At 34.2% G+C, this 24,250-nt stretch overlaps 1 protein-coding gene and 1 pseudogene across 2 annotated transcripts in view; one reads left to right on the plus strand and one right to left on the minus strand.

Moving 5' to 3' along the window:
* LOC120128943 (mini-chromosome maintenance complex-binding protein-like) overlaps positions 1–15,435 on the minus strand; it is a 32,921-nt gene extending 17,486 nt beyond the window's left edge. Inside the window, exons 1-13 of one of the 2 annotated variants that reach the window (XM_039146548.1) lie at positions 15,098–15,435; positions 14,888–14,995; positions 14,687–14,803; positions 14,407–14,451; positions 13,803–13,922; positions 13,524–13,682; positions 13,219–13,293; positions 12,984–13,097; positions 12,636–12,838; positions 12,388–12,523; positions 12,052–12,279; positions 11,904–11,971; positions 11,695–11,822 (exon numbers count right to left, since the gene is read on the minus strand). In XM_039146548.1, the coding sequence (XP_039002479.1) occupies positions 11,708–11,822; positions 11,904–11,971; positions 12,052–12,279; positions 12,388–12,523; positions 12,636–12,838; positions 12,984–13,097; positions 13,219–13,293; positions 13,524–13,682; positions 13,803–13,922; positions 14,407–14,451; positions 14,687–14,803; positions 14,888–14,995; positions 15,098–15,394 (1,785 nt within the window). In that variant the 5' untranslated portion in view covers positions 15,395–15,435 and the 3' untranslated portion in view covers positions 11,695–11,707. Of the gene's footprint in view, positions 1–11,496; positions 11,823–11,903; positions 11,972–12,051; positions 12,280–12,387; positions 12,524–12,635; positions 12,839–12,983; positions 13,098–13,218; positions 13,294–13,523; positions 13,683–13,802; positions 13,923–14,406; positions 14,452–14,686; positions 14,804–14,887; positions 14,996–15,097 lie in introns of those variants that run through there. The other variant, XM_039146547.1, reaches the window with a different exon arrangement.
* On the plus strand, positions 9,550–10,790 carry LOC120128669 (annotated as a pseudogene).
* Positions 15,436–24,250: the final 8,815 nt, after the last annotated feature.

The following is a 24,250-nucleotide window of genomic DNA, read 5'->3' on the forward strand; positions in this document are numbered from 1 at the left end:
ATGTGGTGGTTGTTCTAAAGAACTTACATTTTCACTTCAAAATCGAAATCATATTGTTCCTTATGAACCGGTTGGGACCAGAACGACCACTGTGCGAAGTTGAGACCTGCAGAGATGCGATGAATGCAAGAATCAAGAATATATTGAATTCCAACATCTTGCAAACCATGGTTATTCGAGAGCAGATATGTCTTACTCGATTATGATGGGAGATCCATGTAAAAGCCAAGCTCCTGGCAGGCATGGGCTGAAATTGAATAGCATTGATCCGATTCTTTTGTAATAGTAGAGAACATCAGTGAAATTGAATAGCATTGTTGCTAGATTCTTCCTTCATCCTCTCATTGCTTCTCATTTGTTCAGCTAATAATATTTAAGTGGCTTTTGGTTGGATGAAATTCCTTAGAATTGAGGGAATTGGAATCCAATTTCACCACTTTCCCATGTTTGGTTCAAGTTTTCCAAGAGAATTGGAATCCCTCGTGGGTTCAACTTTCCATCAAGGGAAAGTGAATTCCATCCAAGAATGGATGGAATTCAATTCCCTTTTTGGAGGGAATTGAAATTTGACCATACTACTCTCATTAATCTTTTGGTAACTTATTCATATATTGAATAAAAATATTTTTTTATTATTTCGGGTCGGGTTTCTAATTTATATATTCGGGTCGGGTTAAACTTTATTTTGGTCAGGTCGGGTCGGTTTTTTTAAGTGTGATATTTGGGTCGGGTCGAGTTCGGGTTTAGGGTGAAAAATACCCGACCCAAAAATATATATAATTTTACCTTATATATTTAGGAATAATTACAATAATACCTCTCTATATATATTTTTTCAATTAAGTCACTGTTTTTATTGAATAAAAATAATTTTTTATTATTTCGGGTCGGATCGGGTCGGATTTCTAATTTATATATTCGGGTCGGGTCGGATGAAACTTTATTTTGTTCGGGTCGGGTTTTTTAAGTGTGATATTCGGGTCGAGTCGGGTCGGGTTTTTTTAAGTGTGATATTCGGGTCGGGTTTGGGTTTAGGGTGAAAAAAACCGGACCGACCCAAAAAAAAAAATATAATTTTACCTTATATATTTAGGAATAATTACAATAATACCCCTCTATATATAATTTTTTTCAATTAAGTCAATGCTTTTATTGAATAAAAATAATTATTATTATTATTTTGTGTCGTGTCGGGTCGGGTTTCTAATTCATATATTGAATAAAAATAGTTTTTGGTATATTTTTTGGTAACTAATTAACATACTCCGATTGGAATGTATCGAAATATTGCTCTATCTTTTGGTAACTAATTAACATATTTTGATTGCGATGATTTTAACTTATGATGTTTATTAGCATGATTTTTATAATTTATTGAAATGAATAATCAATCAAAAAAAAATAAAAATTTAATATTTTTTAATTTTTTATAATATATTACTACATGTAAGTTGTAAAACAAACTAAAATAAAGCAAAAAAAATAAGAAGGGCAATTCTGTGATTTTACATTACTGAAATCAAATTCATCTGACATGTCTGCGAACTAAACAGAATATGTAATTAGATTCTAATTCCTGACAGATTCCAATTCCTTTACAGATTTCAATTCCCTCATAAACATTCTAATAAACCTTAGGGTTTTTCAATCAAACCAGCGGTAGTAGGAATTGTGTCAGAAAAGGAAGAAGAAAGCGTTTTATAACGATATGAGCATGCAGCTTTGCATCAAAGCAACTCAAACTGTTTCTTATCTGCTGATTTGGGAACACTTGCAAAGCTTCCCACCTCTTGCTTAGTTTATAATATTAGGATCACAATGGTACAGCTTTGGATATATTAATGAATACCATTTATTTATTCTTTTACAAATTTGAACATTACAACATTACAAACTCGTATAAGATTTGAATGAGTGTAGATATCAACTCTTTCAAGTAATGGACTTGAATATCCGTTATTCGAATTAGATTCGACAAATATTACTCGAGTTCAATTATCATGTTTTTTATTGTGACACGTGATATCATGGTTACGGATCATTGCGCTCAGAGTTGAGTATCCAAAATGTGCACAATTTCTCCCTTTATATTTACATCCCAATCATAATCTCAACAAAAAAAAATTATGAATTCAACTCAGAAATTGTGCGTATAAAGAATGCCAAAGAGATCTCATTCTTGAGACAACAAACCAGAATGTTAGACGACATTATTATTCAAATTTCACTCTGCCTCGTATGCAATCTGATCAAACAAGAAGGTTGCAAGATCTTAAAGACTCGTTCTTCTACTCGGACTCTTGTTTCTGGAAAAAAGTCTTCTTCAACCAATCAAATGGCTGGCAGACGAAGGAAAATGAAATTTTCAAACATTAGTAAGCATTCGAAAACTCATAAATAACTTTAATCTCCAACGAAAGAATCACTGTCAGGCACACTCATAAACACCCAGTTTTCCTTATTTAAAAGGGCTTAGCCATAAAAATTGCATGGAATATGTGATTAAGCAAGAAAGATTAACGAAAACGATAATAAAAACCTCGTTTTTTTAAATAAGTCGATAGTTGATGAAATATCAAAGTTTTTGAAACCTGCATTCAATATGATACTCGTATTAAATCACAACAATAGAATCAAAGATGTATTCCGAGGCAAAGATTTTAAAATGCGGCTGATTAAAAAGACGGATCCTTTTTCCTTTTGAGGAAAACCCCATATAACCAATCAAAGTGATTTTCATATGGATCTAACAGGAATACAGAAATGATTGTTCAAAAGAAAGAGAATGAAGAGATAAACCTGGACCACCCAAAGAGCAGTGGTGGTGGCAGCAACGCCCCACATGGCGGCGGCCTGGATGTCCGCAGGGTTTGGACGGCGCCTAGGCTTGAGGAACTTGAACATGGCCCCTTCACCTGCCATTTTGTTGATCAGATTTCAAAACCCTAACCTTTAGAAAATAGATGATGACGGAAATCTCGTACTCTCTGTTCTTTCGCTCTCGAAAAAAGTCGAATGTTCTAACTCCCAAGTAATTTAATGCGCAATTTTAATGATTCATTTCTCTCTCTATATATAAGCAAATGGTTGGCACCCTCCGATCGTTCTCACTTCTCATCCACGGTGGATATCAGCTCTCTTTACCTCTTCAGCCTCTTTTTTCTTTGGGATGAAGCTAACATTAGCATCTTGGGAATACTATCTTTTTATTTATGTAATTATTTATTAAAAATATTTATAAACACACGTTATATACAACATATCTTTGTTGAAGTTATTATAAACACATAGTTGTATATAAAGATGAAAATAATAATATATATTATTTTCATAACTCAATAAATATATGTTTGAAAGAATATATTTAAACATTTAAGAAATACTCATTTAGACAATGTACAATTTAAGATCCTCAGTAATAAATGGAAGATTATTCTTATTAAATGTCACGAGTTTGAATAATTATATTATATGGTCTATATATGTTATCAATAAATTAAGAAAATTTTGAACATATTTATATTATAATCGCTCAAGTGTGTGTATATATATATATAAATGATAATTAAAGACAAATATAAATATTAAAATAATATATATTTCAAATAATAATTATCTTCAAATAGCATAATAACAATAATTCAAACATTCAGAGCAAACTCGATACATATTAGACATAGCTCGTTTTCTCTGGTTTCTTAGGCGTACGTTAGCGGGCCTAACGGATCTGAGAACCCGGGTGTCTCCGGTGACTTCTCTTCATTCTTTCAGATTTCTTCTAGTCTCTGTGCTCTTTATCTTCATTATTATGGATTGGAGGAAGCTTTTCGGATGTCAATATGGACAAGAGCTTCAATATTTCCCGCCGAATGCTCGCGACTCAATCCCTATCGTCCAACCACCAAAAAAAATATACGATGTTGGAATTATCGAATGAAGTTCATCCCTTGTGGGTCAATTCCTGGGTGCTGCTCCCAATTTTTCAACAATGCAAAGAATGGTGGAAAATCTGTGGAATAACCAGTCTAAAGGTGTTCGCGTCCATGTAAGCTTCGCTGGAAGCAATCTTTACATTTTTTCTTTCAACAATGATTCTGCGATAGATTGGGTACTGCAAAATGGGCCATGGCATATATTGAATAAACCTTTAATTTTAAGGAAATGAGAGCCTAATTCTAAACGTCTTCATTTTGATCTTTCAAAAATCCATATGTGGGTTCATCTCTTCAATATTCCTCTCGAACTATTTTCGAGAGAGGGCCTTAGCTACATAGCAAGTGCTATTGGTAACCCTCTAACTATGGACTCAGTTACTGCCTCGAAATCTAGGTTAGAGTTTGCCAAAATCTGTGTAGAGATTGGTGTGAAAGATGTTATTCCTAAAACTGTTGAAGTTATCCTTGCTAATGGGTAGTCAACTACTGTATATGTTGAAGTTCCTTGGCTTCATTTTAGTTGCTTAAAATGTAACAAATTTGGGTATTCGGAGAAAGCATGTTTAGTTTCTAAAGACCCAGCTCCTGTTAACCAACAAATTTGGAGGAAAAAAAGTGACTCTATTCCTGCTGTGCAATCTTCCTCCGTTTCTCTACCTTCTGGTTCCAAAGGAAAAAACGAGATTCAATTTAAAGATAAAGAATCTTTTAATGAAACAGCTAGCACTGTATTGCCCACTTCTAATCTTGCTGCTACGATTGGCCATCATGTTTCTTTTCCTGTTTCTAATGAGGCCAGCAGTACTTCAAATTTGTTTCATTCTGATACTGCTGCAAAGGATAATCCATCTAGCTCTTCTCCTGTTAAAAATAAAGTCTGCAATTCTTCATTAATCACTTTGTCTCTAAATGTCAGCAATGAAGCTAACCCGTATGTTTTAAATGAGCCTCATCATCTTTCTAATGAGGATGGAAATACTTTGGAAATTTCACTACCTCAAATCAACTCCTCTGAAGAACAGAATACTTCTCCTTCTAGAAATGCTACCAAAGTCTCTAAAGTCCCAAAAAGAGGAAGGGTTTGTCCTCAAAAAACAAATAATAAGACTTCTTTAAAAGTATCTTCAAATAGATTCGAGGTCTTAAATTCAGTAGATGATTCCTCCCATTCCTTAGAGATTCACAGGAAAAAATCAAGGTATACTGCATTGGGAGTAGCTCTGCTAATAAAAGACCTTAAATCTAAAAAGAAAGAACAACTTGACAAGTCTAAATATGTCTCTGACAAAGTAATTGGGGGTGAACTAACCTTTACTTCTCAATGATTTTCTGTTTCTGGAACGTCAGAGGATTGAATAATCCTCTTAAACAAAATAAGGTTCTTTATAGGGTCACTCTCTTAAAAGTTGACATCATTTGTTTGTTAGAGACTGAAGTAAAACCAGAAAAAATCTGAAGATATACTAAGCCTCAAATTTAGCTCTTGGAATTGCTTCACAAATTATGACTATGCTACTAATGGTAGGACTGAGCATCACTGTTAGAGTTCTTAGAAATGGGATTCTTTTTTTTATCTCGTCCATATATGGCAGCAATAATGGTACTTAAAGGAAACATCTTTGGCATCACTTAAAAGACCTTGATTCTAGTATTGGTTCATCCCCTTGGATTCTAGGGGGTGATTTTAATACTTTTCTTCACTCTGTTGAAAGCTCTGACCATGACATCCTGGGTCATTATACTAATAATGAAATGAAAGATTTTCAAGATACAGTCCAAGACCTCCTTTTTCAGGATCACCCATTTTTTAGACCAACTTTCACATGGAGTAATAAACAGAAGGATTCATATATTGCTAGGAAATTAGACAGACTTCTTGTTAACTCTTCCTGGGTCAATTCCTTTCTTAATTCCTTTGTGGAATTCCTTGCTCCAGGTCCCTTTGACCATTGTCTGGCTCTTTGTTGGCTAAATAAAGACTCCCATACTAATCGACCCAAACCTTTCAAATTTTTTAACTTTTGGACCAAGAATCCTAACTTCCTTACTGAGATCAGAAAATCCTGGCAGCTTTCTACGTAAGGAAATCCAATGCTGTTTCTCTTCCTCAAATTAAAGAATCTTAAGACATGATTGAGAATTCTAAATAAGGTCTGCTGCAGCAATATTACGGATAGGGTAAAGCTTAAGAAAATGGAACTTGAACAAATTCAACTCTCTACCCTTAACATAACGTCTTCCATTGATTCTGAGATTATAATTCAAAGTGAGCTATCTTCTTTTGAACAGGTTGAAAATCAATTTTTAAAACAAAAGACAAAAATACAATGGCTCAAGGAGGGTGACAAATGCTCTAAGTATTTTCACTCTGTCATTGCCTCTAAGAACAAGAGAGAAACCATTAGAGTCCTTGTGAATGATCATGGCTAGGGCTGAGCAACGAAACTGAGAAAACCGAAAAACCGACACGAACCGAGTAAAATGGTTCGGTTCGGTTCGGTTTGGCTTTAAACGGTTCGGTTTTCGGTTCGGTTTAAAGGCTTCATTTTTTTGATTCGGTTCGATTCGGGTTTTCCATATGGAACCCATTTGTTCCATATTGAACCGAATAGGCAATTTTTGTAAAAAAATTATAGTTTCAAGTGATTTTTTTATTAACAAACCGATAAACCGAACCGAACCGAAAAACCCGAACCGTTAAAAAAAACGAACCGAACCGAAAAAAAACCATTTCGGTTTTTTTCAGTTTTTCAGTTGGGGAATGCTGATTCGAATGTTAAAGACACTGACCCTACTGTTTTAAAAAATATGCTTCAATTCAATATGTCTCCTGAGGCTTCAGCAGAATTGGGGAAAATATCACTGACGAGGAGATTAAGGATACTTTCTTCAGCAAAGGAAATAATAAAGCTCCTGGCCCGGATGGTTTCACACCTTTCTTCTTTAAATCTACTTGGTCAGCGATTGACGAATATGTGATTAAAGCTGTAAAATACTTCTTTCAGAACTCTTTCATTTTACCAGCCTTTAATTCTACAATAACTGCCCTGTTTCCCAAGATCACAAATCCTAGCAAGGTTAAAGATTATAAACCCATCTCCTATTGCTCGGTGGTCTATAAGGCAATTACTAAGATCCTTGTTCAAAGGCTGAAAATCATTCTTCCTGACATAATCACTCTTAACCAAACAACCTTTGTTAAGGAGAGAAATATAATCGATAATACTCTTCTTGCTCAAGATCTTGTCAAAGGCTATGGGAGAAATTCTATCTCTCCAAGGTGTGCTATCAATATTGATCTTCAAAAGGCTTTTGATTCTCTTGACTGGAGATTCCTTTCTTCCATTCTCAAAGATATTGATTTGCCTCCTTTTTTTCATTCTTGGATTGAAACTTGTTACTCTAGAGCAAAATACTCAATCTCATTCAATGGTTCATTGATTGGTTATTTCAAAGGTGAAAGAGGCCTTAGACAGGGAGATCCTTTATCCCCAATTCTCTTTGTTCTTTCCATGAGCATCATTTCCAAGCTTCTTAATCTTGTTGATGCCAGAGGACTAATCAGTTATCATCCCAAATGTAAAAAATAGGGCTCACTCATCTTACTTTTGCTGACGACCTTCTAATCTTTTGCAAGGGAAATATAGAGTCTATTGCTGGAGTTATCTCTGTTCTCAATAAATTTTATGAAATCTTTGGGCTTCAACTTAATGTGGCTAAATCTGAAATTTTTGCAGCAGGTATTTCTCCAAGGAATCTAGAAATCATCAAGATCTCTACTGGTTTTAAAATTGGCCTTTTACCAGTGATATATCTCGAGGTTCCTCTTGTTTCTAGGAAACTCTCTGTTAAGGATTTTCCCCCCATGATTGATAAGATTAGATCCATGATTCACCAATGGTCTGGGAGGCACTTAAGTTATGCTGGAAGGCTAGAACTCATTAAAACAGTCTTACAAAACATTGCTAATTTCTGGTGTCGACAGTTCCTGCTTCCCCAAACTGTTATTAATAGAATTAACCAACTATGCTCGAGATACTTATGGAGAGGCTCTGACACTTCAGCCTCAGGAGCAAGGGTAAGTTGGGGTAATTTATGCAAATCGAAGTCTGAAGGAGGGCTAGGCTTAAAGGATTTAAAATCTTGGAACAAGGTATGCTTGATTCTGCTTATTCAAAACCTGCTAGTTGGTCAAGGTTCCTTATGGATTGCTTGGACCTATGCTTATGTAATTAAATATAATGATTTTTGCCAAATGTCAACGACTGCTTCTTCTAGTTACATCGTCAAAAAACTGTTGAAACTGAAAACGAGGCCTTACCTATTCTTAATGCTGGAATAACGAATGCTAAAGGGATTTGGGAAGAAGTTCGAATCAAGCATAACAAAGTCCAGTGGCAAAAGCTAATTTGGTTTTCGCTTCACATTCCCAAATTCAGTTTTATTGCTTGGTTAGCTATCCTTGATCGGCTCCCAACTCGGGAGAGACTCTTATGTATGGGTCTCGTCACCAATGGTCAGTGTATCCTTTGTAATGACGCTCTTGAAACACGAGACCATTTATTTGCAGACTGCATAATGGTTACTGCTCTCTGGAATGGTATATTGGATCTCACCCTTAGATCCAAACCTCAAATGTCATGGGAAATTAAACTTGCTTGGGCTTATTCATCTTGGAAAGTTAAATATCTCTTAACTTCAATTCTGAAGATTGCATGGACTGCTTTTATTTACACGGTCTGGGAGGAGAGAAACAGACGCATATTCCAGGGAAAAAAACCGAACTAATGAAGACATGCTTGATTCTATAAAAGATGTTGTTGGAGCCCAACTCAGGAGTAAAGATATCAATAGTCTTGACAATATAAATATGCTTCTTTGTAACAATTGGAATATAGGTTAAGCTTTTGTTGTATAGTGGTCTTTGACCATTTTTTTTGGATTTTGTATGAACTCTTTTTGGTTATAAATGCTTACTTATCCAAAAAAAAAAAAATTTTAAATGATGATATTCTAAAAGGTAAAAAATAATACTATTTTTAAATAAAATAAAATCATTACTTAAGAAAATAAACACGAGACTTGTACATTTAGGTGAAGTTATATACTTCTGTATCAATATCCATTTAAATGAATTCGTATCATATAAATGAATTCAACCACAACTCGACCAAACAAGAAGATGGTTCATAGACATGGGTTTAAGCCGTCAAACATTTGAAATCTGAAATAAATAAAGGAAGACGTTGATCTAGAAGCAAGGGAAGGAAAGTTCAAGGAAGCTAGCCTGGCTTTATCTCATTAACTCCATTCATTTTGTTATTTTGTTTTAGTGCCTTCTTTTCTACTCATAACACTATTCCCACTTATAAAAGATAACAAAAGGTAGGGAGAGATGATGGCGTCATTATTCCATCACGCATAGACGTCAGCTACATCTTGTCAGCATTTAAAGTGAGTTTCTGTCAATGCCCCCCTTTCCTCACAGTTTCCTTTCATTTCATTCTCCCCTACCTCACCCTCCCCTTGTTCAAATCTTTTTATATATATATATTTACTGGATTAAGCGCAGCAAAAAAAAAAAAAAAATTCCCAGTTGGGTGGTGACAATACTATGGGTAGTCTTTCAGGTGGGCCTGAAAGGGCAATAGAAGAACTTGTGGAAGGCCAAGAGTATGCCAACCAGCTTCAGATTCTCTTCCCACAACCCCTCCTCTCAAGGAACTGCCCATCTCGCATCAGAACTCATCGACAAGATCTTGACATCTTTCGATCAAGCACTTGCTGTGCTGACTTCTCTTGAATCTGCCCAGTCCCATAATGAAGATTCTTGTATCGACAGCAGTAAGACAGCACCTGGCTCTATGGGCAAGAGAGGCTGTTACAAGAGAAAGTAAACATAAATTCTGTTTCTTTGTTTATGCTTTGATTCCATACATGGATTATAATAGTAATTGGAAGTGTTCGTTTTTTTATTGCAGGAGGAGTGCACAGGCATGGACGGCTGTTTCTGCTACAATGGAAGATGGTCATACTTGGAGGAAATATGGACAAAAAGAGATCCTCAATTCTAAACACCCTAGGTTTATTTCTGACTGTTCCCTTGTTAGAGGTTCTTCATTTCCTTTTAAATCATTCAATGTATCATGTGAACATTACTTGCTCAAGACAAGCATATTGGAACTAGGGGCGGATGCACTAATCCTAAGGCAAAGTGCAATTTAGTACTAATAATATATTGAAGAAAAAAAATAGTAAAATAAAATTTTTGCATCCCATAATTTTTAAAATTAAAATTTTGAATTATTGTTAAATTTATTGATTCGTCACTGATCGGAACTAACCATGTAGTCCAAATAAACAGGAGTTACTTGAGATGTAGTCGCAAGTACGATCAAGGCTGTCGAGCCATCAAACAAGTCCAAAAAATAGATGACGGCTCCCAGATGTATCGGACCACTTATATCGGAACCCACACCTGCACCAACTACGCAGTCAATGCTCCTCCCCTAATCATCACAAATTCTGAATCTTGGGAAACTGGGGCCGTCGACTCCGAGATTCTGATCAAACGCCACCACGATCAGCGATCGGATCCGACTCCAACCGGTGCAGCACTAAAACAGGAAACAAAGGAAGAGACGTCGAGTGATGTTACGGACATGTGGAAGGATTTGATTGATGGCTTTGAGTACTGCTCGGAGCCTGTTGGGATGGTGCATCCATCATGCGCAGAATTGAGTTGTCGGAATTTCGAATTGGAATTTGGGATTAAGCCTATGGAGTTTGAGAACGACTTTGGATTTGATGATAGTGATGAGTGTGTAGTGTAAATATGACTGTCATAGTCCATGTACTATTATATTATAGTGTGGAATTACAAAAAGTTAATTTCAAGGTGCGAAAGTTAAATATTTGGTTTACCATTTTATGCATTTTATTTATAATTTAATGCGTACACATCATTTTCATATCCATAGGTTAATGTCGATTTGAACCACCGCTTAAACGATGATATTTAATTAAAGCTTAAGCTGGTACTCGACAAATATGAACTTTCAAACATCCTTAGCCAAAATGACACAGGTTGCTCAATAAAAAAATGAAAAAGATGAAACAAATATTTGCAAGTTGATGTGAAATATTAGAGGGTGGATGAATTTTGGTCACTAAAATTTGAACAAAAGATAGCCTAGACACAATTAAATTATATCATATCCTACATATAATAAAGTAATATAAGTATAAATATATCTCAGATTCCATATTGTAAAATTATATCAAGTACTTTTATATGAATGACACGTCAGCGTTTAATATATAAAATAACTATTTTAAATATTAAATTGATAAAAAATAATAAAATTATTACAAATAAAGAAATAATATATTTTTAATTTAATCAAATCTGCAGCTATATATTGTAATTTGAATATTTGATGAATCAAATATAAGAACATAAGAGTACAAAACATAAAACATTAGAAATTTAAAATATTATTATAATAAAAAAACCTAAATATATATTTAATAAACATTCGATCCAATTTGCACAACAAAATTCAACTAGCCAGCAATTATATTACATGAAGTTGGAAGGGTGGATTACATGACTATAAGAGAGCAGACCAGAGTGTTGGTGGGTAATAATCAGACATCACAAACACAAATTTGGCATTTTGGTTTTGCAAAGCATTAAAACATGACAGAGGGGCCTTTTTCATGACCAATATCTCAAGCATCTGATCTGTTCCGGTGGGTGGAGTTGGATTCTACTTGACCCTCTCCTTCCTTAGCCTCTCCATTTCTTTTACCATTTGCCAATGTTCCAATGCCAGGTTCGTTTCTCCCAAACTTGAGGATATGAGGCGGCCCATCGTCAACCATCTACACATCACTCATTTTTTTTATTGCAAGTGAGAGTGGAATATTATGCAAATACATCCTGATCAAAGCCCTGTTTCTAACCTGCTAAAATCTCGACTGCCCAAGCTCCGATCTGCTTGTCTTGCAGAAACCAAATCATCTTCTACCACCTGTGATGCGAGTAAACCAAACTTATAGGGCCTCCCTTCCTTTATATAAAATGGCAAGAGGAAGTCAATTTAATTCACACCTTCTGCATCTCTGATCCAATGGAATGCGGTAATGATCTAACAGTGGCCAGGTACCATCTCCAAGCTTCCAGTGCCTCTCCAGTTGGTAATTCGGAGGATTCAAGAGAACAAGGCTGAAAAGGTACAATTACATCAGCAGGAACAATATTAGATTTCCCCTCTGAAAATATAAGTAACTGCACATCCGCCGCCATTTCCATTTTGTAGAACTGAAAGTCGTATTCCACCTGAAAAAAAGTATATTCAATGTTGAACTTGTTGCAATAATATAGAATAAAGACAAGGACTATCGGTGCAGAAACATGCACACGTGTTTAAACAAAGTAGCAGCTTACTTTTTGAAACTCTATTAGATTTTTCAGCAGCTTTACATTCTCAATTCCAATAGAGTTGAGGCTTCCTGATTTTAGTTGGGTTTCATCAACCATCAGGTGTGATCCTTCAGGTAGCTGAAGAGCTCCAGGAATCAATCTGCAATACAATACATTGTGAAACTATTAAGAAAAATGCTGGTACGTGCATACTTTCTTATTGATTGCAGGCATTAACCTTCCTTTAGCTACAGGCATATGATTAAGGATACCTGTTTGTTTGATAATCCTTTTTTGGGGCAAGAGAGGCAGTGTTCAGATGTTCCAGTGCGAGAGGCATGCAATTCGTGAAAGGTAGCAGGGTTTTGAAAGTTTGGCTAAGTCGAGTGCCAAACACAGATACACTTTCTTTGCTTAAACCTGTTAGATTTAGTGACAGCTTCCCGACAGCAACATCATCTACTCTATTGTGAACCTGTCCAACCAATATTATCAGTTTCTCAGTCTAAGATGAAAGTTGAAAGGAAGACTTTTGTCTGACAAATTGAGGAGGTGACAAGAAACTGCCACCCAGCATAATATCAAGAAAATAAAAAGATAGTTGTGGAGGAAAACATTACCTTGGACAGAAGATGCAACAACATGAAATGAGCAGCTACTCCGTCATTGCCAAGAACAGCTGTAAGATGCCTGAACAAAGCTTCCCTGATCTCTTTCACCAAATGTGGCTTTGGCTGGAAGAATGAAGATTAAAAGTCAAGGAAAAAGATGAGGAAGCATGGAAGAAACTCACTAGACACTGGAACAGCAAACTAGTCAGCATGAGGCAGAAAAATGCAGCAATCCATACTATACCTCCATTATTGGGGCGCCCAGCAGAAAGTCATGCACTGCAAGCTTTCTATGTACAAGATAGTGCAAGCGTGGGACCTGCAACAGGAAAGAATTGAAAAACTACTAATACATCTTGAACCAGAGAACACGATGAATTCAAACCAGTTCATTACAGCAAGACACTTGTAGAGCAATTGGCAAGCTAATAACTACATTTTCATCACAAAGAAACTTTAACTGACCCACTATTAAAGAATTAGTGGCCCTAAAACAAACTCCGATGATAATAAAGCCACACATGTTTCACAGCTAGGAGAAGATGATACCTTATTAGGGGGCAAATGGACCCGTGCATCATCATAGAAAATATTTGATAACTCATCATTGCCATCTTTCTCAACTGCAAGCTCTGAATCAAAAGTGAGGACACCAACAAACTCAAAAACATCATTCAGCTTCAAGTCTGACTCTGGAGAATCATATATCTGCATTTTAAAAATAGAAAACAATCAAGCTTAGTTGAAAAGAGAAAAAGGAAACCGCTATCTATAGACTATTTCAATATATCTGGATATATATTGGGAAAATGCCATTAAATCATTTACCTTTATTAGGCAAGGAAGGTCATCTTTGTCAACAAATTGAAATGTACTCATGCAGGAAGAAGTGCTTGCAGTTTTAAGATCCATAGGTTCTGATGAAGCGGAAGGAAGTCCATTTTCTCTCTAGCAAAAAATAAAAATCTGATTAGGACCATCTTCCGTCTCAATTAGGGGTTGAGCCCCCTCCATTATTTTCTATCCATTACTATACCGTTCAAGTTTAATTGCCACAAGAACGACTTAAAGTCTTAACAATTCATGAATCCTACAGAATGGTCAATGTATCAGAAATTAATGGAAAGTAGACAATGATCTCTTCAGAAGTTGATGTAAAGTTGCGGGAATATTTGGCAAGGCTCGAGAAGGTTTACAAATGTTCCTGAATCTCTTCAAAATTTGGCTCGAGTGAGAACTTATTAACTTCATGAGCATTAATGACAACTAATAGCGTACAGTGAATATGGTACCACCAATACATGCAGTTTGATGCAGCAATCTTTAAGCTCTACTGATAAAGCAAAACCAAATAACATCTCCAAAGTGTTTACTTATAATGGCTAAAATATTTCATGGATCTTAACTAAAAATTTGAGTTGGGGCTTCTTACCATCTTCTTGGCAATTGGAGAGCTTTTAACCTCTTCCTCAGAAGCCTGAAAAAAGATATATTATTCAAGTATAGAAGAGGTAAACCATAAATGCATCAAACCCAATACTAAAGGAACCAAATAAGAAGGCATTGATCTTGAGGAGTTATAAATGTGCAAACCAAGCGACTGTACTTCACCATACCAATTACCCCCCACTAGAGAACAATTAAGTGGTTCACCTAAGCAAATTTATAAACAAAATCCAAACTAGAAGAATGGTAAGTGGAGCAAGACCAACCAAATCCATGGGGACATCGTCTTCATCATTCATCCTACGCCGCTTCTCCCTGCTTTGGGATGACCGATTAGGATCCATGTCGCAAGAAGGTACAGTCCAGAAACTCTGTCCTGGAACCTGAAGATATCGATAGAATCACAACCAATGAAAAATGAGAAAATGGACAACTATCCTTAAAATACGAGTAAAAGGAGAACTTACAGGAGCACAGTAGAGCAAGCGACGTTCCCAAATACACGTATCAGAAGGGGATTCCATTGGGTATTGAGAAACATCCGTGAACTTGTTGGTCCGCCATGAAGACCCATCCTTCATTTAGCAACAGATAAGAGGAACATAAAACCCATAATTCAGATTCTTCGAAAAAAAAGAAAGAAAGGATTAAACTTTTAGAGTGGAAAAGGAACTTACCTCCCTATAAGCACCAACATAGAATTCATTTCCCAACATGTCCTGGATCATGCCACGGTAACGGACAAGACTGTTGTGCTGAACCCATCTCAGCGTCTTGGGATTAAGAATGGGAACCTGTGAAAGACCCGATTCCTGGAAGAGGAAGTGGCGGAAGAGTTCAAGGGCACCCCAATCCTTGCCGTCGAAAGCGGAGGGATGGGTTAGGTTCTCTGATCCTAACCCTATCGCCTTCTCAAATGTCAATCGGACGACACCCAGTGGGTTCGCCATGCAATCGTACGGTGGACCGCCCATTTCTCACTCTTTCTTTCTGACTGATCGATTTGCTTGACGCTACTTAGCTTCCCGCATTAAAAGGTAGAAGGTAGGTGGGTTTCCCGCCAGTTCTTCCCGCCATTTAGGCGGGGATAAAGTCCTATAGAACATGGGAAAAGCCCAAATTGAGGTGGAGTTTGGCACAGGATTTTGACTAAAACGAAGAAGGGAAATGGGCCTACGGATAGACCCATAAATAGGCGTAACCCTTGGATTGGACCATTGTTTTTGTGTTTATTTGTAACATTTATTATTAACATCTAAACAATATTTTTCAAAAAAATAATATATAAAATATATGTATATTTATTTATAATTAATAAATAACATTAATTATATATAAATATGTTTAATTATATATCTATGAATAAATTTGTGAATATGTTTATTTAATATCATGTACATATTAAAAGAAAATATATACTTTTTAGTATTTTTCTGATAACTCAGTCATCTCTTATTAGGTTAACCCTCTGTGCTAGGGTTTGCCCTTCCGTCTTTTGCACGTGTTTTTCTCTTGTCGTCTTTTGCACGTTTTTGAGTTCTGCTAAATCATTGGATTTTGTTGCTTGTGCCTAGGTTTTGTGAAGGTTTGTGATTGAAGGAACGTGGGAGATTGAAAAAGATTTGAAAAATCTGAACCTAAGTGAAGAAGAGGACGAGGCATTAATTTTTGAGAATTCACAAGACTCTAATCAGATTTCTTTTGATCATTGCATAGTGAGAGATTTTACATCGACAGTAGTTATTCAAGCGATGAGAATAACTTTGGCGAACGTCTGACATCCGATAGGGGCAATCTCAATAACGAAGTTAGGAGAGAATCGATACTTGTTTTGTTTATACCATGAAGTATATGTGAATAGAATTGCAACGGAGGGGCCTTGGTTTTTTTGTTCTCATTTGTTGACTTTGCATCGTTTACAAAAGAAGGATGACCCGAGATTGGTTCCATTAAATACAATAGATTTTTAGATGTTGATTAATGATTTACCGGTAGGATACATCTCTGAACTGGTAGCGAAGCAGTTTGGGAACTTTATTGGACGTTTGTTGAATATGACGCGAAAATCAAAGCTTTAAAACGAAGGAAGAAAATAGCTTAGCCGGATGGATCGTTTACCTATGCTAATTTTCAATATGAAAAATTAAACATATTTTTGCTTTTTGTGCTGAAAACTTGGTCATGGGGGACCTACTATAAGATGCGAGTCAAACAAGATACTCTGAATTTGGTTACCCAGTGGGACATTTCTATTCGAGCACCGGTGAGAATGAGAAATGCTCAATCAAGCCCTTGGCTAAGAGATGCATGATAACACAGGTGACGACTCGACCAAGTCTCCTAAGGATGTAGATTCCACGATATAAACTCCAAATATTAAGTCAATGACTATTTTGAAAGGATTTAAAATTTTGGGGATTAAATTGAATAAATGATAAAGTATAAGAAATAATTTAATTAAGACCAATTAGTAAGAATGGAAGAATGAAAGGGCATTTTGGTCCTTTAGAGTGAAATGAATTTAAAATTCATTTTATTAGGGATTTAAGAAAGGGAGAAAAAGGGGAAAGTTGAAAACTAAACTAAGTCATCTACTCTTCTTCTTCCCTCGTGACCATGTTCTCCTCCAAAGCCAAAGGTAAGGCTTCAGCTAGCAAGTTTTTCCTTTCGTTTTTGGTTTGTTCTTGAAACCTTAAGTGACGTGGAAGCTTAAGGAAGAGTTATAGAGGATTAAAACTAAGAAATTGATGATTTATTTGAGATTTAAGAAAATGAGTTTTTGAATGGTATATTGAAATATGAGTTTTTATTGAGGTTTATTAGTAGATTTGACTTGCCAAATAAGTAAATAAGAGATTAGAAGCCTTGGAATGGATTAAAAACATGTTAGAAAAAGTAGTATGATTATTAGTTTGAGATGTTCTTTGGAGAATTTAGATGTTATAAGAAGCTAAATGAAGGGAAGTTAGTTGGGTTAAATGATGTTAAGTTTAAGGGTATTGTTTGAGGTAAAAGTAAGAGATTTAAACGAAAATTTGGTAAAAAAATCGAGCTGAAAAATGGAAAATCTGGGTAGGGTATTGGTACTAGAAGAACAATACCGATATTATAGGTTTAAATTTTAAAAAAATTACGATGAACAGTATCGATATTGATGCAATTAGTACGATACTGATGTGGGTATCGATAATAAGAGAAAGGTATTGATACAATGGATTCTAGAATGTAGAAATGGTATCGATACTAAAAGGGAGTATCGTTACCATAGTATAGAAGTATCGGTACCATGGTAGGGGTATTGATACTATTGAGGCTGGAATTGTAAGATAGAATGGAATTGTAATAGAAATTGAAAATAATAGTATTTTTTAGTATTATTAAAGTATAAATGTTAGGGAATATACTAAAATTGGTATGATATGTGTCTTTAATGGATGCTTGTGTAGATCATAACCAAGCTCCTGAGTCAAACAAGAAAAATGGCAAAGATAAAGTTGCCTAATAGCCGGACATCATTACAGCTTATTAGTGAGGCTTATCAGGTGAGTGCATTTATAGTACTTGTATGAAAGGAGGAAGACTTGCGATGAGTCAATCTCGAATGTTTTGTTAAATGTATATTTTACAACATTTTGGTATATTTTCATAATGTATATAGAAATGATATTATGAATAAGTTTTAGAGTATGAATTGCTCTAAAATGATTGAATGGATGTTAATGTTGTGCTTTGGTTATCAATGTTACTGAAATAAATGAAAAAGTATAACGATGCATTATTGGCAGAAAGGTGTCATAAATGAAAATGCATAACGGTGCATTATTGGCAGAAATGAGCCATAAATGAAAATGCATAACGGTGCATTATTGGTAGAAAGGTGTCATAAATGAAAATGTATAGCGGTGCATTATTGGAAAAAAGGTTTCATAAATGAAAATGCATAACAATGCATTGTTGGCAGAAAGGTGTCATAAATGAAAATGCATGACGGTGCATTATTGGCAGAAAGGTGCCACTCATTGTATTCATAAAAGGTGAATGACCATTTCGGCACTTCGGTGCAATATATGTACCTTAAATTCTTATTTAACATATATTGGGAAAAATAAAGTATAATTGGGAACAAAATACAAAAAAAATAAGTATGTTGAGCATACTAAGAATGGTTTTGATGACTATATGAAAGAAGCATGTGTTTAATTGAGATGATTAACTGATTTTTATGAAGTATACGATTTAGTTTGTATTTCAATAGCTATAATATGATTATGTATGAATTTTCAGTTCAATTACATTAGTATGTCTCACTAAGTAAATACTTAACGTGTGTTTATTTCACGCGTAGGTAAAAACAAAGACTTAGCAGAGTAAGGAGTGCAACAGAGAACATCAATCCAAGGTTGACTAATTAGTAACTATAGGACAATCATGTCTTCTTTTGATAATTAGATGGCATGTATATGAATCTAAAAAAAATGCTCTGTAATGTATTTAAGTTATAATTTTGTAATAGTTTACAACGAATGTTTTACCTTATATTAAAAATGTTTTGTTTTAAATTTCGAAACAAAAGTTTATAGGTTTATAAATAAGAAAATGTTTTTAAAAGTCATTTTACAGTTGTGACTTATCTACGAGAACATATACGGGAAATGGGTGTTACACATGAAGTCATGAGTGTAGAAAACTTTCACTTCTATAACGAGTATCTCGAAGCTGAGCAACAGTCAAGATGGTGATATGGCATTGGTTGAGGAAGAGGATCCTCTACGAAAACAATACCATGTAAAAAGACAAAGGAGTATGATATTCACTTTGAAAGTTTTTGGGGAAATGGACAGTGGAGTGAATGATAGACCGACAGGCCCGAATAACCTGGCCAGTCGGACGCAATGAAACTTTTAAGTTGTTTTAGGTTTCGTTTTTAAGAGAAAATTTAGGGTTGAGTGAGAGTTGGTTCTAGGTTGTTTAACGGTTCAAGGGAAATGTGTTGAGGGCTTCATCGGACATCGTTGGAGCCTCATCGGTGCCGTTCACAGTGGTTCTCTTCCACCCATGAACAAAGAAAAAAAAGAAACAAAAGATGGAGATAAGGAAAAAAGAGAAAATGGCGTGAGAGTGGAGGAAACAAATGAAAATTAGGATTTCAAATCTTATAACTAGGCTTATATGAAAAACCCAAAATGACGCCGTTTAGAAAGATTAGGGATTCCTTGTGGAGTATTTGGTCCAACTCCGTGAGAGTTCATAATGGTTTTGTAAAATTCAAGTTTAGTCACTAAATAGAAGTTTTTATGTTTATGTTTGAGCTTTAGAGTTTGTTATTTTTACATTTTAGTCATCATATGTTTAATGGTTATGATTTGGATAATTGTTGACCAAGACCATCAATTTATAAATTATTATATTTTAGTCATTCATTTTGTTGTATATTCATTTTGGCCACTATTTATTGTTTAGTTATTTAATGAAATATTAAAGTTAAACGTTTCAATTTCCACTTTATATTTTTGTGTTGTTTCGATTTGGTCCTTATATTGCTATATGCATATTTTTTTATAAATGGAATATGTAATATATATTTATTGTTTTAAATGATATTTTCAATATTTATTAATATATAGTATTAAATATATAATATAATTATATATGTATTTTTAAATTTTTTCATATATTTATATATTAATATAAAAGATATCCAAAAACAAAATATATAGAATTTAATACCTATTTTTATAAAAAATCATCAGTGTTAATATTGTAAATTATACGATAATTGTTGCTAATTATTCGACTAACCTAGGGAAGACCTCCAAATACCTGGGTATCTTTCTGAGGGTTATTCGAATAAAATGTGTTTAACATTATAATTTGTTACCTATTAAATTAATTAAATATACGTTATTATTTTTTGATGAAATATTTTATTTTATTTTTATTATTAAATATATAATTATTTGTATTTATATATATTTTAATATTATATATATTAATAATAAATATAAATTTTCATTTTTGTTTATGTTATGTATCTATTTTTTTCATTGCTTAGTTATTTTATTTACTTATCTATGTTTAGTTTTATTTATTTGTCATGATTGACATCTCATCCATTTTATACATGTCCTTTATTCCTGCTACATTCATACTTCATATATTTGTTTTCTCGTTTTCAAGAATTATCAAAGGTAATGTTGTTTTACTTCGTGTATTAACGAAATTACGTCCAACATAATTGGATTTCAATTTCTGTTAATTCACGTAGTGAGAGGACATCCTTCTCAAATAGAGCCGAGTGAATTAAATCATTTTTATCGAGTAAAATATTTTTAATAATAAATTCACTCATTTATAAAATTTATCAAAATAAAAGGATCATAACTTAAATTTAAAGTTCAAATATGTATAGTTCAAATATTTTTAATAATAAATTCACATATAATTGAGGGTATCAATTCTGGGCGCTGTGGGGGCTCCCCTTCTGCACGCGTAATCGACTCTCGAACCCATAATTTTTTTTTCTAGTTATACACAAATCAATTTTGTCTTTTTAAATATTTTTTTAAAATTTTTAAAAGATATTTTTAGGTATTCGACCTTCCTAACTGTCGCGTTCGTCTTTCGGGTGGACCCGAAATTGGGCTTCAACTTGGATTAAACGAATTGGAGTCGTCATCGATCATTTATTTTAAAACAAATGGGTTGATCGGATACCATATTTCTTACATGATCTGCGTCTTTCCAAAGATGTGTCGGATTCGGGAGTCGAATACAGTCAAGGAAGGGTTAGCACCCTTGAACTGCCCTTTCGGTACTACATAATTTCCAGTTGTCTTAAATTAAGAAAATTGTAATTTAAAATTAAAAGGTAAAAATATGATCCCACTTACTTACCTTAGATAGTTTTAAAGGTGTACCCTTAAGAGAGCCAAGAAACGTGTTAGATAAAAAGGTAAGAAATAAATAAATTAAATAAAAGATAAGATAAAGAAAGCAAAGATAAAATAGTAAGTAATATAAAAATATATAAAAAAAAAGAAAAAGAAGAAAAAATATATAAATAAAATAAATAAATAAAATAATAATAAAAAGTAAAAATAATATATATATATATATATATATATATAATAAAAACATAAAAATAGTAAATATATATATAAATTAATAAAACAGATAATAAAAAATAACATATATATATATATGTAATCTAAAAAAATAAAAATATATACTAAAGTAAAAAAAATGCATAAAATGTAAAAAAATATTACATGAAAAAAAGAAAAGAAAAATAACAAAGCAATTAAATAAAATGAGTAATAAGGAAAATGTGTGTATAAATAAAGTTAAATAAATAAAATAATAATAATTAAAACGTAAATGTAAGGGACCGAATCAAAAGGAAAAACAAATCGATGTGCAAATTTTGAAGAAAAAAAATTGATTTAGGGGGGAGAATTAAATATTTAAAAATAAGAACACGCCTCGGGGGTAGATATAGGTTCAAAACTTCGAAACCCACCCCTTTTTGGTCATCGACGCAACCCACATTTTGGGTTATTCGAACCAAATCTCAACAAAAATAACATGCACATGCAAGAAATGAACGAATCAAGGTAAAAAAGATACTACCTTTTATTTCCTTTTCGAATCGTTTACAATAGCTTTGCCTTCGTATTTTTTCGTACTTTCCTCTGTATTTTGTATGTAAATCGTATGTTACAATAGTGAGTTACAATGGCTATTTATAATGCTTGTGAAACCTATTTTTAGGAGTTTGAATCATAGTAAAACTCTATCAAATTTTTAGGAGTTTGAATCCTAGTAAAACTCTATCATATTTTTAGGAGTTTGAATCCTAGTAAAACTCTCCTATTGTTAGGAGTTTGAATCATACTAAAACTCTAACGTTTGTTTTTTAAATCCCACTAAATCGGGGTTGTTGAGAGTATTGTACCCGGACAAAAAGGTGTGTTGACAGCTGCCCCTCTTTGCCCATAGTCGTGTAACGGGGATAGGGCAAAGATTAAAAGACACGCTTTTCGTTCGGTGGAGTTGAAAATTGACTCTGATGTTTCAATAACCCCTTGTAAAATTGAGTTGCGGATGACTCTTCCGTCGTGAAGTCGAGTTCATCTTGAAATGATATGAAATTGAAGTCGTAGTTCGGAATCTGAATCAACACGTGGCTTCTCGTTGCCCTTCGGTCTTCTTCTCGGTTTAAATACCTTGGATCGGAATCGAACTCAGAAATCTTTGTTGACAGATAACCGTTATTGCCTTGAGCTATACTGTAAATGATGTGCCCTCGAAGCTGAGTGTAATCGAACTCGAAGGTCTTGAGTTTCAAGAGAAACATTTTCAAAGGTTTTTTTGTGTTTCAAGAGAAACAATTTCAAAGGTTTTTTTCGTGTTTCAAGATAAACTGTCTCAAGGGAGGCAAAATTTTGTTTCAAGAGAAACATATTCAAAGATTGGTGTTTCAAGAGAAACTGTCTCAAGAGAGACAAAACTTTGTTTCAAGGTAAATTGTCTCAAGAGAGACAAAATTTGTTTCAAGAGAGACTGTATCAAGAGAGACAAAACCTAGCTCCAAAAGAAACTGTCTCAAGGGAGATGCAATTTGTTTCAAGGAAAACAAATTCAAAGATTTTGTTTCAAGGGAAACTGTCTCAAGAGAGACAAAATTTGTTTCAAGGGAAACTGTCTCAAGAGAGATAAAACTTTGTTTTGGGTAAATTAGTCTCAAGCGAGACGACCCATTGTTTCGAGAGAAACAATCTCAAAGGCGATCGATAATATGCATGTTCCTGAAGATAAATGTTGCTGGTGGGTACGATTCCCTTCGTCGTGAAGTTGAAACCATGGATGGCCCCTTCATTGTGAAGTTGAGCCTTGAATTAGATATCCTTCGTCGTGAAGTTGAAATCCAATGAATGTTGTTGGTGAACATGATTTCATTCGTCGTGAAGTTGAAATCGTGGATGGCCCCTTCGTTGTGAAGTTAATCCTTAACTTGAATATCCTTCGCTGTGAAGTTGAAATCCAAGTATTGAATGTTGTTTGGAGTTGGATATCCTTTGTCATGAAGTTAAAATCCAATCTCGAGCAAATTGTGTCGCTTTGAGTTCAATATCCTTCGTTGTGAAGTTGAAATTGACTCTGAACGAGACTCGAAAAGTTATTTTGTCGTCAGACAGTCGCCCCTTCACTGTAAGGTCGAGAAAACACCCTCAACTTTTGAATGTGTTTCTGAATCAAGTATCTTTCGTCTTGAAGTTTACACTTGACTCAAAAAGCTGCAAAAAATTATGTATGCTAAAAATGAAAAATGTGATGTCTAAGATGCATGCAACATGAATTAATTATTTTTATCTACTGGATGGAGCCTCATTCTTTGTTTGCTTGTTCCTGTATGTGGAGGAAAGGCTTTTAGAATATCTGATAATTCGCATCAGGATGTTGAATCCCTAAAGATGCCCCAATATTCGATATTGAATCTTCAAAGATACCCCCATTGTTCCTCGTTTCTTGCTTCAGCATTGATTCTAAGCTTGAGTTTTGTGTCTGAGAGCCATATGTCATTTACCAAGATCCACTCTAGAGAGATTGTCTTGTTTAAAAAAATGTTTTTCTTTCTCTTTTATTTTCAAAGTTCTGAAAATATCAATTAAAAGAGTTTCGAAAAATGTTTAATCAAAAGTTTTGAAAATATTGCACATTTCACGGTTTTACAATTGAGACGAATCATAAAAATAGAGTTCATTGGATATCAAAGAATTAATTACATTGTTAATCCTTTAATAAATTATAGCTATTTGACAAGTGCCAAG

Source organism: Hibiscus syriacus, unplaced genomic scaffold, assembly GCF_006381635.1.
Source record: "Hibiscus syriacus cultivar Baekdansim isolate YM2019G1 unplaced genomic scaffold, ASM638163v2 tig00110482_pilon, whole genome shotgun sequence".
Lineage (NCBI taxonomy): Eukaryota > Viridiplantae > Streptophyta > Magnoliopsida > Malvales > Malvaceae > Hibiscus > Hibiscus syriacus.